A 16,030-nucleotide genomic window follows, 5' to 3' on the forward strand; every position below is an offset into this window, starting at 1 on the left:
TCAACTGCTCGTCCAAGTCGTTTGCTGTCTCTAACAGAATTAGAATGTCATCAGCAGACCTAAAAGTTTCTGTCTCTTCTTCCTGGACTCTAATTCCTCCCCCAAAAATTTCTTTGGTTTTCTTTACTGCATGCTCAATGTACAGATTGAATAACATCTGACTGCTTGCTCAGTGCACAGATTGAATAACATCAGGGATAGGCTAAAATCCTGTCTCACTCCCTTCTCAACCAGTGCTTCCTTTTAATACTCATCGACTCATATAACTGACTTCTGGTTTCTGCACAAGTTGTAAACAGCCTTCCGCTCCCTGTATTCTGCCTCTGCGGCCGTCAGAAATTGAGAGAGAGTAATCCAGTCAATATTGTCAGAAGCTTTCTCTAAGTCTACAGATGCTATAAACATAGCTTTGCCTTACTTAACTGCTTCTAAGATAAATCACGCGTTCCTACTTTTCTCCAGAATCTAGACTGATCTTCGCTGAGATCGGTTTCTACCAGTTTTCGGTTCATATCGCCTGTAATTTCGACAGCAACCGCAACATGTTTGACTCACTTAAGGTGTATGACTCAGCTCTATCTTCAAGGTCTCCATGACGTTATCTTTCAACAAGATAACGCAATGCTGTTTGCTGTCCGTTTTGTTCAGACCTACGTCGATAGAGAGGGTGTTAGAGTGTTGTCCTTGCCAACACGTCCCCCAGATCTCTCACCTGATGATCTGGTCATGAATGGTCAAGAGATTGGACTCCAACACCCACCACATGTTGCGACTGATGAACTTTGCCATGAATTTGCAGCAGCACGGATGACGTGCTCGCATACGTCATCCAGGCTCAGTGGGACTTGATACCCAGCGGGGTCGGAATCCATTGTTGCTTGCACTGAATCATCTTCAGATTGACCATATATTCTTCGTACTCTTGTGTATGCACAATAAGTAAATTATCGTTATCTCGTACCTTTTCTGGCATTTTCTCCTATTGCGGATTAAATGGTCAGCGTTGTACCCGCTTCTTGTCCAACAGGATCGAGAAAGACCATTCGTTCGAATGCCGACCCGCTTCTCCTTGTGTAAAACTGTGCTGGACGAATAGGAGTACCTACCTCTACATTACTAACGCTGACTGCGAGCGAGAAGTCAGCCAGCGTGCAGTAGTCGCCAGCCGCCCATGCGCGGCCCTCGATGAACTTGTCCAGGTAGCCCAGCGCCTCTTCCACCTTCTGCAGGTTTGACGGGTCAGGATTGGCCCCACCGAAAGCTACTGGTCGCTGTGGGGGAAAAAAATGCTCATGAAGCGAAACAGGACAACTCTCCCCAGAAATTTTATATTCTACGTGACTATATGACCTTCAAACAAAATCTTCGTTTGTACCAATAATGTATTACACCTTTCCTTTAACAAATACTACACTACTGGCCATTAAAATTGGTACACCACGAACATGACGTACTACAGACGCGAAATTTAACTGACAGGAAGAAGATGCAGTGATATGCAAATGTTTAGCTTTTCACAGCATTCACACAAGGTTGGCGCCGGTGGCGACACCTACAACGTGTCCAACCGATTTCTCATACACAAACAGCACTTGACCGGAGTTGTCTGGTCAAACTTTGTTGTGATGTCTCGTGTAAGGCGGAGAAATGCTTACCATTTTGCTTCCGACTTTGAGAAAGGTCGGATTGTAGCCTATCGCGATTGCGGTTTATCGTATCGCGACATTGCTGCTCGCGTTGGTCGAGATCTAATGACTGTTAGCAGAATATGAAATCTGTGGGTTCAGGAGGGTAATACGGAACACCGTGCTGGATCCCAAGGGCCTCATATCACTCGCAGTCGAGATGACGGGCATCTTATCCGCATGGCTGTAACGGATCGTGCAGCCACGTCTCGATCAACAGATCGGGACGTTTGCAAGACAACAACCATCCGCACGAACAGTTCGACGACGTTTGTAGCAGCATGGACTATCAGCTCGGAGACCATGGCTGCGGTTACCCTTGACGCTGTATCACAGACAGGAGCGCCTGCGATGGTGTACTCAACGACGAACCTGGGGGCACGAATGGCAAAACGTAATTTTTTCGGTTGAATCCAGGTTCTGTTTACAGCATCATGATGGTCGCATCCGTGTTTGGCGACATCTCGTTGAACGCACATTGGAAGCGTGTATTCGTCATCGCCATACTGGCGTATCACCCGGCGTGATGGTATGGGGAGTCATTGTTTACGCGTCTCGGTCACCTCTTGTTCGCATTGACGGCACATTGAACAGTGGACGTTACATTTCAGATGTGTTTACGACCCGTGGCTCTACCCTTCATTCGATTTCTGCGAAACCCTACATTTCAGCAGGATAATGCACGACCGCATGTAGCAGGTCCTGTACGGGCCTTTCTGGATACAGAAAATGTTCGACTGCTGTCCTGGCCAGAACATTCTCCAGATCTGTCATCAATTGAAAACCTCTGGTCAATGGTGGCCGAGCAACTGGCTCGTCACAATACGCCAGTCACTACTCTTGATGAACTGTGGTATCGTGTTGAAGCTGCGTGGACAGCTGTACCTGTAGACGTCATCCAAGCTCTGTTTGACTCAATGCCCAGGCGTATCAAGGCCGTTATTACGGCCAGAGATGGTTGACCTGGGTACTGATCTCTCAGGATCTATGCACCCAAATTGCGTGAAAATGTAATCACATGTCAGTTCTAGCATAATATATCTGTCCAATGGATATCCGTTGATCATCTGCATTTAATCTTAGTGTAGCAATTTTAATGGCCAGTAGTGTATTAAGAACACTCATATCTTGTCCCATGAAAGTTTATATGGCACTGTTAGAAATCAAACCAAATAATCCATTCGAATCATTCTTCTAGTATCATCTGTACGTGACTGGTAGCTATCAACTTTGAATAATGTAAAAAGACTTACAAGTTGCTCATTTCATCTTTTACGACTGATTAGCTTGTATGAAATCCATCCTGTCGCTGTTTCGATCCACAATTGTGTATAACGCTATTTCTTTGCTGTAGTCTCTAATACCTTTCGAATGCTGTTCTAGGACAAAGCACCGATGTTTACTCTTAGCCTTTGTTAACCTTTATTGAATTTGTAGTTATACAGTCGTTTGAAAATGACCATACTGAATAAAACATACTTGTTTCTATTACACAGCCGAGCCCGTGTCGTAAAATAAAGTTAGGGGATAACAATATTTAAATAAAACTCTTTTTAATGTGGCACATTTTTAAAACGGTCTAAAAAGTATAAAATAATTTCTCCTAGTCCCATACAGATTTTTAACTACGTACAGATAGTTCCGAAAATTTATGCTATTAAAATACTTGTAGAAAAACGTGGGGTGCACGCAATAGATAATAGTAAGAAGATGAACCATTCATTAATCAATTATGTATTGCACGCGCCCCACGTTTTTCGTTTTAAATTCTACAATATTTTCATAGCCATCAAAAATTCACAAGGTCGAATTTTGAGGACTATCTGCATGGCGTTAGGAATCTATATGGTGCTAGGAGAAATTATTTTAGACATTTTAGTCCGTTCTGAAAACATGTTACATTACAAAAATTATTTAAATAATTCTTTTCTGCTGTTTCGTATTGTGTGTGTAAAATTTTTCAGTCGATTTCATACATTTTGATGTGATTACAACAGAAGGATGGGGCAAATTTCAGAATTATTGCTGTTTCTCTTCACCTGAGTCAACCAATACGTTACTTCCTCCCATGTTTATTGCACTAAAAGACCTCGAAGGTAAAAATTATGGACAATCGAGCTCACACGGGGACTTAACAGCAACCGCTCTTACCACAAAACATTCGCAAGTGTAACAGGAAAAGGGCAAAAAGTAGTGGTACACAAAGTACCCTCCGTCACACACTAGACAAGAAAGCGAGTAAATACTGCATTTTCATCCAGTTCTGAGCTGTGCTGAAAGTCTAGAGTTCAAAGCTCATCAGAAAGTGACAGTGGTAAAGAAAGTACCATCCGCCACATACCAGACAACAAAGCAAGTTAATATTACACCGTTCTTTAGTCCTGCGGTATACTGAAAGTTCCAAGACTTTAGCTCATCAGGAATTTTGTTTAAAATCAATTGAAAAATTTGTACGGAACAAACAGGAGAGAAAGCGACCAAATACAAAAATGTTAAAGAAACATATAATGGCCTCAGTTCGGTGAGGAAGAGAGTACCCAAGTTTTTCAGGTATGCCATATCCAACTGAAGCCACTTGTTGGTTATTATCTCCGTAGGGCTATCAAAATATTGGGATGCTGACTGGTGTGTTCCAGCCGCCGTTACAAATACTCCCAGACATTTCAAAGGGATTACAGGCGGGCGATTCAGTCGAGGTGCATCAGGGCGCGTAACTGTTCGTCAGACTAGGAATGTATGCGAGAAGCCGCGTGAGCTCGGATGTTGTCATCTTGGAGGGTGGGACTGTCCACAGCACACTCATCGTGGAGATGTGGAAGAAAGTGTAACACTTAGTCACCGTGAATGTTGAGCTAAATATGCCTGTTCTTGTTCATGCTAACCTGAATGAATGGGTCCAAGTCTTGCTACGATTACCCTTTTCAAAAGTAAAAAAAAGCCAACACAGAACCAACTCTGTCCATCTGGCCAAAACTACACTCTTTAAACACCGCAGTTTGAAACCTTCATTGAGCTGTCAGTGCACTCAAACCCTCGAATAGTGGCAAAATAGGAACTCGTCGGACGACACTATACGTCACCAGCCAGCCACTGCCCACTGAGGCCGTGCAGATTTATGTGCCGTTGTGCTTCGATGTGCCTGCTCCAAATGTCCACTGGAAACTGGGTGGGAAGGACCTACCTGCATTCATGGACTGCAGCAATTCCTGGTGGGGCAGCAACCTATTGTCTCTGACAAGAGACGATTCTTGTGCCCAGTCCCTCTCGGTTAGGCTCTTTTTACGACCATTGTTCTTACTCTGCGCCACATGGCCGTGAGTGATACACCAAAACTGGCAGACATCTTTAACGGTGTGCACTGATAAACCAACAAATAGGGCAACTTCAATCATATTGTTGGCCGGGGAATGACCAAACACTTAGCTCTTTTCTATCTTCCTGTCACATCTCCATATCATCTGAGTTTCCTGTGCCGGATCTGTACAGCTGACACAAACATCACTTCACTGCCATGAGTTACGTCAGCGGCCTCTACAAAGCTTTAAGCGTTCATTGTGCTCTTTTAAGGGTTGTTGTTGTTGTTGTTGTTGTCGTGGTCTTCAGGCTTGAGACTGGTTTGATGCAGCTCTCCACGCTACTCTATCCTGTGCAAGCATCTTCATCTCCCAGTACTTACTGCAACCTACATCCTTCTGAATCTGCTTAGTGTATTCATCTCTTGGTCTCCCTCTACGATTTTTACCCTCCACGCTGCCCTCCAATGCTAAATTTGTAATCCCTTGATGCCTCAGAACATGTTCTACCAACCGGTCCCTTCTTCTTGTCAAGTTGTGCCACAAACTCCTCTTCTCCCCAATTCTATTCAATACCTCCTCATTAGTTATGTGATCTACCCATCTAATCTTCAGCATTCTTCTGTAGCACCACATTTCTAAAGCTTGTATTCTCTCCTTGCTAAACTATTTATCGTCCATGTTTCACTTCCATACATGGCTACACTCCATACAAATACTTTCAGAAACGACTTCCTGACACTTAAATCTATACTCGACGTTAACAAATTTCTCTTCTTCAGAAACGCTTTTCTTGCCATTGCCAGTCTACATTTTATATCCTCTCTACTTCGACCATCATCAGTTATTTTGCTCCCCAAATAGCAAAACTCCTTTACTACTTTAAGTGTCTCAGACTTAATTCGACTACATTCCATTATTCTCGTTTTGCTTTTGTTGATGTTCATCTTATATCCTCCATTCAAGACACTATCCATTCCGTTCAACTGCTCTTCCAAGTCCTTTGCTGTCTCTGACAGAATTACAATGTCATCGGCGAACCTCAAAGTTTTTATTTGTTCTCCATGGATTTTAATATCTACTCCGAATTTTTCGCTTCCTTCACTGCTTGCTCAATATACAGATTGAATAACATCGGGGAGAGGCTACAACCCTGTCTCACTCCCTTCCGAGCCACTGCTTCCCTTTCATGCCCCTCAACTCTTATAACTGCCATTTGGTTTCTATACAAATTGTAAATATCCTTTCGCTCCCTGTATTTTACCCCTGCAACCTTCAGAATTTGAAAGAATGTATTCCAGTCAACATTGTCAAAAGCTTTCTCTAAGTCTACAAATGCTAGAAACGTAGGTTTGCCTTTCCTTATCTTTCTTCTAAGATAAGTCGTAGGGTCAGTATTGCCTCACGTGTTCCAATATTTCTACGGAATCCAAACTGATCTTCCCCGAGGTCGGCATCTACTAGTTTTTCCATTCGTCTGTAAAGAATTCGCGTTAGTATTTTGCAGCTATGACTTATTAAACTGATAGTTCGGTAATTTTCACACCTGTCAACACCTGCTTTCTTTGGGATTGGAATTATTATATTCTTCTTGAAGTCTGAGGGTATTTCGCCTGTCTCATACATCTTGCTCACCAGATGGTAGAGTTTTGTCAGGACTGGCTCTCCCAAGGCCGTCAATAGTTCTAATGGAATGTTGTCTACTCCGGGGGCCTTGTTTCGACTCAGGTCTTTCAGTGCTCTGTCAAACTCTTCACGCAGTATCATATCTCCCATTTCATCTTCATCTACATCCTCCTCCATTTCCATAATATTGTCCTCAAGTACATCGCCCTTGTACAGACCCTCTATATACTCCTTCCACCTTTCTGCTTTCCCTTCTTTGCTTAGAACTGGGTTTCCATCTGAGCTCTTAATATTCATACAAGTGGTTCTCTTTTCTCCAAAGGTCTCTTTAATTTTCCTGTAGGCAGTATCTATCTTATCCCTAGTGAGATAAGCCTCTACATCCTTACATTTATCCTCTAGCCATCCCTGCTTAGCCATTTTGCACTTCCTGTCGATCTCATTTTTGAGACGTTTGTATTCCTTTTTGCCTGCTTCATTTACTGCATTTTTATATTTTCTCCTTTCATCAATTAAATGCAATATTTCTTCTGTTACCTAAGGATTTCTACTAGCCCTCGTCTTTTTACCTACTAGATCCTCTGCTGCCTTCACTACTTGATCCCTCAAAGCTACCCATTCTTCTTCTACTGTATTTCTTTCCACCATTCCTGCCATTTGTTCCCTTACGTTCTCCCTGAAACTCTGTACAACCTCTGGTTTAGTCAGCTAATCCATGTCCCATCTCCTTAAATTCCCACCTTTTTGCAGTTTCTTCAGTTTTAATCTACAGTTCATAACCAATAGATTGTGGTCAGAGTCCAAATCTGCCCCTGGAAAGGTTTATTTTTGATAGATTTCTAATTTCATTACAAAGTGAAACAGTAGTTTTTTACGTTTTTCTCTGTTTCCCTTAACATGGTCATGCTCGGTTTTAGAACTGACCACCTCAGCTACTTTTCTTCCGATCCTTACATGTCGTGATTTCAATTCCTAGTGGCATGCAGTTTTACTGATCAGATGCTGTGAAATGTTTCTCCTGATGAAGAATGAACATTGCCGATGGCATTGTTCATAAATCTTCTCTAAAATGTTAGCTACTGAGAAAATACAAACTATTTCCTCTGACAGTGCACGTGTTGGATGATTACTGAAAATTTGTAACATGACAAAAACAGTTTATGCACACAGTTGAATGTTATACGTATATTAGTACCTCATTTATAGTTGGTTCTTATACAGTAGTTAGAAGGCCGTACCTATATTTATAAATATGTTTTTAGGTCTATAAGAGTTTATGGAGATGGCATAGTTCCATGACATATGACGTTATGGTTAGTGGTGTGAGGAACTGCTGGGAAGTGAGCGCAGAAGAGCCCGCAGAAGATTATAATTTGGAGAACACTGTTGTGGATAGTGTAGCTACTATTTCTGAAGTTTCAGTCTGGGTGACACAGTGTCAAGCGGTCCAGTGGGTGAAAAGTCTAGTAGAGATAAAACAGTTGGGGTAGACGGTTAGCCTGGGCTTCAAGAAGGAATTCATAAATGTTGTGAAACCGACTCTGATACTGAAGTGGCTGCAAATGTGGAATTGTATGCATTGTCTGTAGTTGGTTGCGAAACCCAGTGATATGGGAAATGTCGTCCTGCTGAGGCAATGCGTTTATTATCAGAAGCTGAGATCGATCATTTCCTGCAGATTTTTTTCAAACCATTTCAGCACATATTTTGTGTTCCTGATTCATTAGTATGAGTATTTACCACCCCAGAACACATGGCGACCTTGGAAAGACATACTAAATGAAGCAATTTTTACTGTTATGCTGGACATTACATTTTGTTACTTATGGAAGTTAATTTGATCCATAATTTAGTTTTCTACTATTTTTTTATCTCTTTTTTCTCGATTTTTAAACAGATCATCTGATAATTACCTGGTAGTATGTCGATACCATTTGACTGACCTGAGACTGAAATACATGATTTGAAAGTACTTACAAGCCAGTCATCGTGTCTCACTAAAGCGGTACATCGTCCGTACAAAAACAAACGGCTCTTATTCCTGGCGTATAAGCTACGACAGCATAGTAACTACGGTGTCAGCTTGAACAGACAACTGTAGACAACAGATGCACATTTGACCAGCGAGTTGTGAAGAGATGAGGTTGAGTACTGGAAGTGCGGCCTTAATGTATTAACTTTGTTATGTCACAATTCGCAATGGAACAACATTTATAAATCAAATGGCTGTGGTAAGTTCATACGGGACCAAACTGCTGAGGTCATCGGTCCCTAGGCTTACATACTACTTAATCTAACTTAAACTAACTTACGCTTAGGACAACACACACACCCAGGCCCTATGGAGGACTCGAACCTCCGACGGGGGAGCCGCGTGAACCCTGGCAGGCGTCCCAGACCGCACGGCGACAAATCAAGTCATGGTACTGCACAACTGCCATATTGGACATTAAATAAGAAGCCACCACCTAATAAACCAATGACTTTATTTGACACGTTGCAGGTAGAACTCATCATCAGATCGTCATGAATATCTTGCTGATCAAGTATATAAGGACGTATGTAAGAAACAAATTTGACTCAGTCTTCCATGACAACTTTGTTCGTTATACACTGTCTTTGTACATCTGATCACCAAGATATCCAAGACAATCTGATAATGGGCTCTACCCGAAATACACTACTGGCCATTAAAATTGCTACACCACGAAGATGACGTGCTACAGACGCGAAATTTAACCGACGGGAAGAAGATGCCGTGATATGCAAATGATTAGCTTTTCAGAGCATTCACACAAGGTTGGCGCCGGTGGCGACACCTACAACGTGTCCAACCGATTTCTCATACACAAACAGCAGTTGACCCGCGTTACCTGGTGAAACGTTGTTGTGATGTCTCGTGTAAGGAGGAGAAATGCGTACCATCACGTTTCCAACTTTGATAAAGGTTGGATTGTAGCCTATAGCGATTGCGGTTTATCGTATCGCGACATTGCTGCTCGCGTTGGTCGAGATCCAATGACTGTTAGCAGAATATGGTATCAGTGGGTTCAGGAGGATAATACGGAACGCCGTGCTGGATCCAAATGGCCTCATATCACTAGCAGGCATCTCATCCGCATGGCTGTAACGGATGGTGCAGCCACGTCTCGATCCCTGAGTCAACAGATGGGGACGTTTGCAAGACAACAACCATCTGCACGAACAGTTCAACGACGTTTGCAACAGCATGGACTCTCAGCTTGGAGACCATGGCTGCGGTTACCCTTGACGCTGCATCACAGACGGGAGCGCCTGCGATGGTGTACTCAATGACGAACCTGGGTGCACGAATGGCAAAACGTCATTTTTTCGGATGAATCCAAGTTCTGTTTACAGCGTCATGATGGTCGCATCCGTGTTTGGCGACATTGCGGTGAATACACACTGGAAGCGTGTATTCATCATCGCCATACTGGCGTATCACCCGGCGTGACGGTATGGCGTGCCATTGGTTACACCTCTCGGTCGCCTCTTGTTCGCGCTGACGGCACTTTGAACACTTTGTGTTACGACCCGTGGCTCTACTCTTCATTCGATCCCTGCGAAACCCTACATTTCAGCAGGATAATGCACGACCGCGTGTTGCAGGTCCTGTACAGGCCTTTCTGGATACAGAAAATGTTCGACTGGTGCCCTGGCCAGCACATTCTCCAGATCTCTCAGCAACTGAAAACGTCTGGTCAATGGTGACCGAGCAACTGGCTCGTCACAATACGCCAGTCTCTACACTTGATGGACTGTGGTATCGTGTTGAAGCAGCATTGGCAGCTGTACCTGTACACGCCATCCAAGCTCTGTTCGACTCAATGCCCAGGCGTATCAAGGCCGTTATTACGGCCAGAGGTGGTTGTTCTGGGTACTGATTTCTCAGGATGTATGCACCCAAATTGCGTGAAAATGTAATCACATGTCAGTTCTAGTATAATATATTTGTCCAATGATTAACCGTTTATCATCTGAATTTCTTCTTGGTGTAGCAATTTTAATGGCCAGTAGTGTAAATCAAATCAAGCCATTGGCTTATCTGCTAGTACAGCAATTGTGCAGCATTCCTATTGATTTTCACTAAGGTCGCATTCATCGTGCGTGACGTTATGTCACAATTACAAGTCCATATCAAGTGTTCAGGACTTTCTCCATAATGTTCTGAAGAAGAGAAAAGTGTGTACGAAGATTTTATGCAAACATCTTGACTGTCCTACAGAAACAACGATGGGTGGGTGCCTGCTGCAACCTGACAAATGCAAAATGCGAGCAATTTCTATTCTGGAGGAAATCATCACTAGACTTGGTGTTATCGAAGTGAACCTACCATAGAACAACAAAATGCAAAAATTCACTTGAAGTATCAACACTTTGACGACATACCGACATTTAAACCAATGTGACGTAGTGTAGCGTCTCCTGGCCAGTCGTCATAAAAAGCGTGTGATAGAATTTTTTCCGTGTGTGTAAGACCAGTTAACATGTATCGATATAGTGCCACGCACACGGTGAAAGAGAAATAATTTAAACACGAATAAACACGACCAAGTGAAGCAATAAAGCAAGACTGTGTAAACATTTCACGAATGTACTATGTGTGTATGTAGAAAATTCATAATTATTTGACGTTTTATGCATTATTTAACTTTGAATCCATGACATATTATCTTTGAAAATCTTGTTCAATGAATTAATGATTATGATCTGTGCCTCAGATAAAAAGGACAATCCGGTACATGTATAAATAGTAAAAAGCATTGTAATAATCTCGTTGTTTTCTTTGGGGTTCGTTACGAGTAACACTCACGTGTTAAGCAAATATATATGCTAGCCGTCAGTCTTTTGTTCATGAAGCTTGAGATCCGCCATTAGGCGAGTTGTTGTAAAAAGCATTTAATTTACCGGAAGCCGCTGTACCAATCTGCGAGGGCAACGGCCGCAGACGCAGCAGATTTAAAAAATATTTATTTCAGGCATCGCAGTCACCTCGCCGGTAAAGCGAGGTAACATAATAATATTTAACATTTTCTTACAGCTTCCAGCAGTGCCTGCAGACTATATCATGTTATTCAGTGCATTTCTCAGTTTGATTTGGAAGGTGCTGTGCCACATGTTCCATGCGTCCGCAAAAAATATAAAGAATAACTGTGTTATGACTTTATCATTTTCACATTTTGTGGCAAGGTCTGCTCTGTAAAACCAAAGCAATATTTTACATTTTTACACTGAGATTAAGAGAACGCGGGCTAGTCGCGCGCTTATTCTAATTAACAGTATTCAAAAATCCACTGCATAACGTAAATAACATTCAGTGCTGTAACGATCATCTGAATTTCATTACTGACTTTTCTGAATACGATGCAAGGTAGTGAGTTCAGATACAGTTTTCTTTCTTTCTTGATTACGTTACAGTAGCGAGTGAATGTTCCCCACATGTTTATCCAGAGCAGATGTGGAAAAGCAATAATTTGATCCACGGTGTGCCACATTTATGATAAAGTGTTTATTCCCTCTCCCACTCCATGTCTGAACTTAACATATGTGTGCTAGTGTGACTCATACAGCCAAAGTGAAATATTTAGTCAACATTACTCGAAGTTATTTGCTTTTATGAAGAAAGAATTACTAAGTAAAGACAGTGTAATAACATTGAATCAAAACCATAGCTACTTGTAACAAATAATTTTGTGTACTGCCATCAGCTCAGAATTTCAGTTTTATATCAGTCTGAACATTGCAAATCCAAACTTTAAGATCGTAAAGCAAAGTTACTAGTTACCATGTACCAACTTACTTGCTGCTACACATATATAATCATATCTAAATAAATAAAACCACCAGCCGAGTAAAATTAACTCCAGTAGTAAAAAAGTGAGAGGTGGAGTAAGGGAGACGGAATAGTAGGGATTGAACAACATCTCAAAAAAGGACTTTTCTGTTTCTTATGGTTACCTGAACATAGTGTGCGTTGTACTCAAGTTGGGTAGGTTAAGAAGAAACATTAAGCATTAAAACATTTCTCTGATTTTTGTTAATTCAGTCTCTAAACTTTTCGGACCGATGGGGGTATGACTGGTATTTCTATTTGTAGTACTTACGAAATACTGGTTAATACGCTGCTGCAGAGTTGCGCTGTCAAAGTAGAGCAGCTGGTCGACAACGGCTCTGCGCTTCGGGTCCCTCGGGTATAGAGAGTCATCTTTCGCATACTGGTCGGCCATGTAGCACAGTATGGCACCGCTGAAAGCAGGGAACAGATACAGATTGCAGTGCTGTTGAAACTTCTCTCCATACACTAGCGGCTCAATTATACAACAAAGAATAAGTTCTTCAATAAGTTACACAAAATTCATAACACAAAGCTGTATTTGGTTCTTTTATTGGCCACAAATCATCATCTGGTAGGTGTGCCATCGAAACTGGAACGTGAGTCGCAAACGTGACTACAATCACAAAAATAAAACGTAAATGACAAGACGTAATTACGAGACTCGAACAAAAACACTTTACATATTACGAATATGGCAACATAGGAATACAGCTACTGGCACATTTATTGATAAAGCTCCAATAAACACGGGTCCACAAATCAACTGTTACCGAGGTATTGCATTAATTAGAGTTGGGAACCACCTGTAAACGCCCCTGGATACCGCCGTGTTTACGTTGGTTTCTCAAGGTTTTGGATCGACTATCTGTTACTTTACGCGTGCGCAACCACTACCCTTTCCCCCTCCGTGCACTGTGCCGTGGCGGCCTCACAATCAGTTACGACTTGCACTTCATGTATGGCAGAGCGAATGGCAGGCAGTGCCCTTGAGGCTGCACGATTGTATGAAGAAGCTTTTCTTCTCCGCAGACAGCCCGACAGGCGTACATTTAGCCGGTCATGTCAGTGCGTTAGAGAAACCGAGAGTTTTCGCACACCAGTACGAGAAGGTCGACGCATATGCTTAACACCCGATGTTAAGGAGCCACGTCACGGTCTGCGCGGCCCTTCCCGCCGGAGGTTCGGGTCCTCCCTCGGGCATGGTTGTGTGAATTGTTCTTAGCATAAGTTAGATTAAGTGGTGTAGGGACCGATGACCTAAGCAGTTTGCTCCCTTAGGAATTGAAACACACATTTGAACATTTGAACCCGATGTTGAAGAAAAGGTGCGCATTGTACACAAACGTTCGAGTACTTCGAAAAGAAGGACTGCTATCCAAGGGCGACAGAAGAGTGTGTGGCGGGTTTTAATCGGCAAGTACTCTATATCATCTCCAGCGAGTGCAATCCCTCAACAATACAGATTTCCCTCATAGAGAGAATTCTGCCAAGGACTGCAACAACAGTGTACACTGAATTCCCTGTTTGTAAGCAGTATCCTGTTCACGGGTGAGGCTGAATTTACATTCTGGCCGATGTCAGTCCTAATGCAGCACACGCATCACGACGTCAGCAGCGTTGATCGTTGAACGTCTGGGCCGCCGGTGTGGCTGAGCGGTTCTAGGCGCTTCATTCTGGAACCGCTATGGTCGCAGGTTCCAATCCTGCCTCAGGCATGGATGTGTGTGATGTCCTTAGGTTAGTTAGATTTAAAAAAATGGTTCAAATGGCTCTGAGCACTATGTGACTTAACTTCTGAGGTCATCAGTCCCCTATAGGTTAGAACTACTTAAATCTAACTAACCTAAGGACGTCACACACATCCATGCCCGAAGCAGGATTCGAACCTGCGACAGCAGCGGTCGCGCGGTTCCAGACTGAAGCGCCTAGGACCGCTCGGCCACTTCGGTCGGCCCCATATCGTTTCCAGTTATTATTTCGTAAACGCAGTACGGGGATCACACCCTAACAACGAAAAAAAAAAAAAACCTTTAACGTAACACCACCTGCACCGTACTTTACCTATTTCACAGCACGTGATGGCAGGTGACATTATCCATAAATCCGCCAACCCAAACCCTTCCTTCGGATTATCGCAGGGCACAGCATGATCGTCACTCCAGCCCCCTACGCACAGTCACTGTGTTGGCTGGACTGCTGGCTGGAACGCACGAGTGATTCACTCCGTTATTTCATGCGATTTTTAGAGCCACCCACCGCAATGCAAGGCGGTTCCTGTCCACCATTACGTGAGGTCTGCCTCGTTTTACTTGAGTTGTTGCTGTTCCTTTGCGCTTCCACTTCCCAGTCGCATCACCAGCGGTCAACTTGGGCAGTCTTAGAAGGTCAGAAATATCTCTGATGTGTCTGTTAATTTGGTGACATCGAATGACTAGAACACGTTCGAAGTCACTGAGCAATAGTGGCCTACCTATTCTGCTGTTATTGCTTCTCTGCTGACAACACAATGCTCCTTTTATACTAGCCGGTCCACCTTTCGTGACGTCTTGTGATCAATTCCGCATCACACAAGTGTCTACGGATAGTTTTGCTCAGATTGTATTTTGTGGCCTTGGTAATTTGATTTCATATGCTGTCATTTTGCATTGTGAAAAACGGAAGGGATTTGAATATTGACTTACCTTTCCCACAAAATGAAACCATTGTCATCTAATGTTGGAACGGTGTGCTGCGGATTTAACTGAAACGAAAGATTGGAAATTGTGCATTGTTAGAATAAAACACATCATACTTGTTTTATACGGTTCATTCATTATGGTAAAATAGTTGATTAAAGACGACATCACCTAAGTAAAGCAATAGCTGAAAAGTTTTGAAGAGTAAAATAAATTTGAAACAGTTGCTTTTGACACTGTGCCGGCTACTTAAGAGCAGTATTGTTGACGACTGCTTACTGTATGTATTCTACACACATCAAAAAAAGTTTTGCATCACCTAAGTTCCGAGAGTTCCGCAACCTGTAAAGAAAATTGGAATAGAGATCAACATAAACATCATTTCCGCCCTTTTTATTGCTCATGAAAGCCACACATTGCATACGATACAGCGAGACCTTCAGAGGTGGTGGTCCAGATTGCTGTACACGCCGGTACCTCCAATACACAGTGGCACGTGCTCTTGCACTGATGCATGCCTGTATTCGTCGTGGCATACTATCCACAAGTTCATCAAGGCACTGTTGGTCCAGATTGTCCCACTCATCAACGGCCATTCGGCGTAGATCACTCAGAGTGGTTGGTGGGTCACGTCGTCCATAAACAGCCCTTTTCAATCCATCCCAGGCATGTTCGATGGAGAACATGCTGGCCACTCTAGTCGAGCGATGTCGTTATCCTGAAGGAAGTCATTTACAAGATATGCACGATGGGGTCGCGAATTGTCTTCCACGAATACGAATGCCTCGCCAATATCCTGCCGATATGGTTGCACTATCGGTCGGAGGATGGCATTTACGTAACGTACTGCCGCTACGGCGCCTTCCATGACCACCGCCGGCGTACTTCGACCCC

General features: G+C 43.0%; 1 protein-coding gene across 1 annotated transcript in view; it reads right to left on the bottom strand.

Annotated features, from left to right (window-relative positions):
* The window catches only part of LOC126455520 (glutathione S-transferase D7-like), a 74,926-nt gene that overhangs the window by 33,062 nt on the left and 25,834 nt on the right, over positions 1 to 16,030 (bottom strand). Inside the window, exons 3-5 of the mRNA XM_050091271.1 lie at positions 15,143 to 15,201; positions 12,730 to 12,871; positions 1,107 to 1,271 (exon numbers count right to left, since the gene is read on the bottom strand). Coding sequence (XP_049947228.1) covers positions 1,107 to 1,271; positions 12,730 to 12,871; positions 15,143 to 15,201 — 366 coding nt within the window. The remainder of the gene's footprint in view (positions 1 to 1,106; positions 1,272 to 12,729; positions 12,872 to 15,142; positions 15,202 to 16,030) is intronic.

Source organism: Schistocerca serialis, chromosome 2 (genome assembly GCF_023864345.2).
Source record: "Schistocerca serialis cubense isolate TAMUIC-IGC-003099 chromosome 2, iqSchSeri2.2, whole genome shotgun sequence".
Classification (NCBI taxonomy): domain Eukaryota; kingdom Metazoa; phylum Arthropoda; class Insecta; order Orthoptera; family Acrididae; genus Schistocerca; species Schistocerca serialis.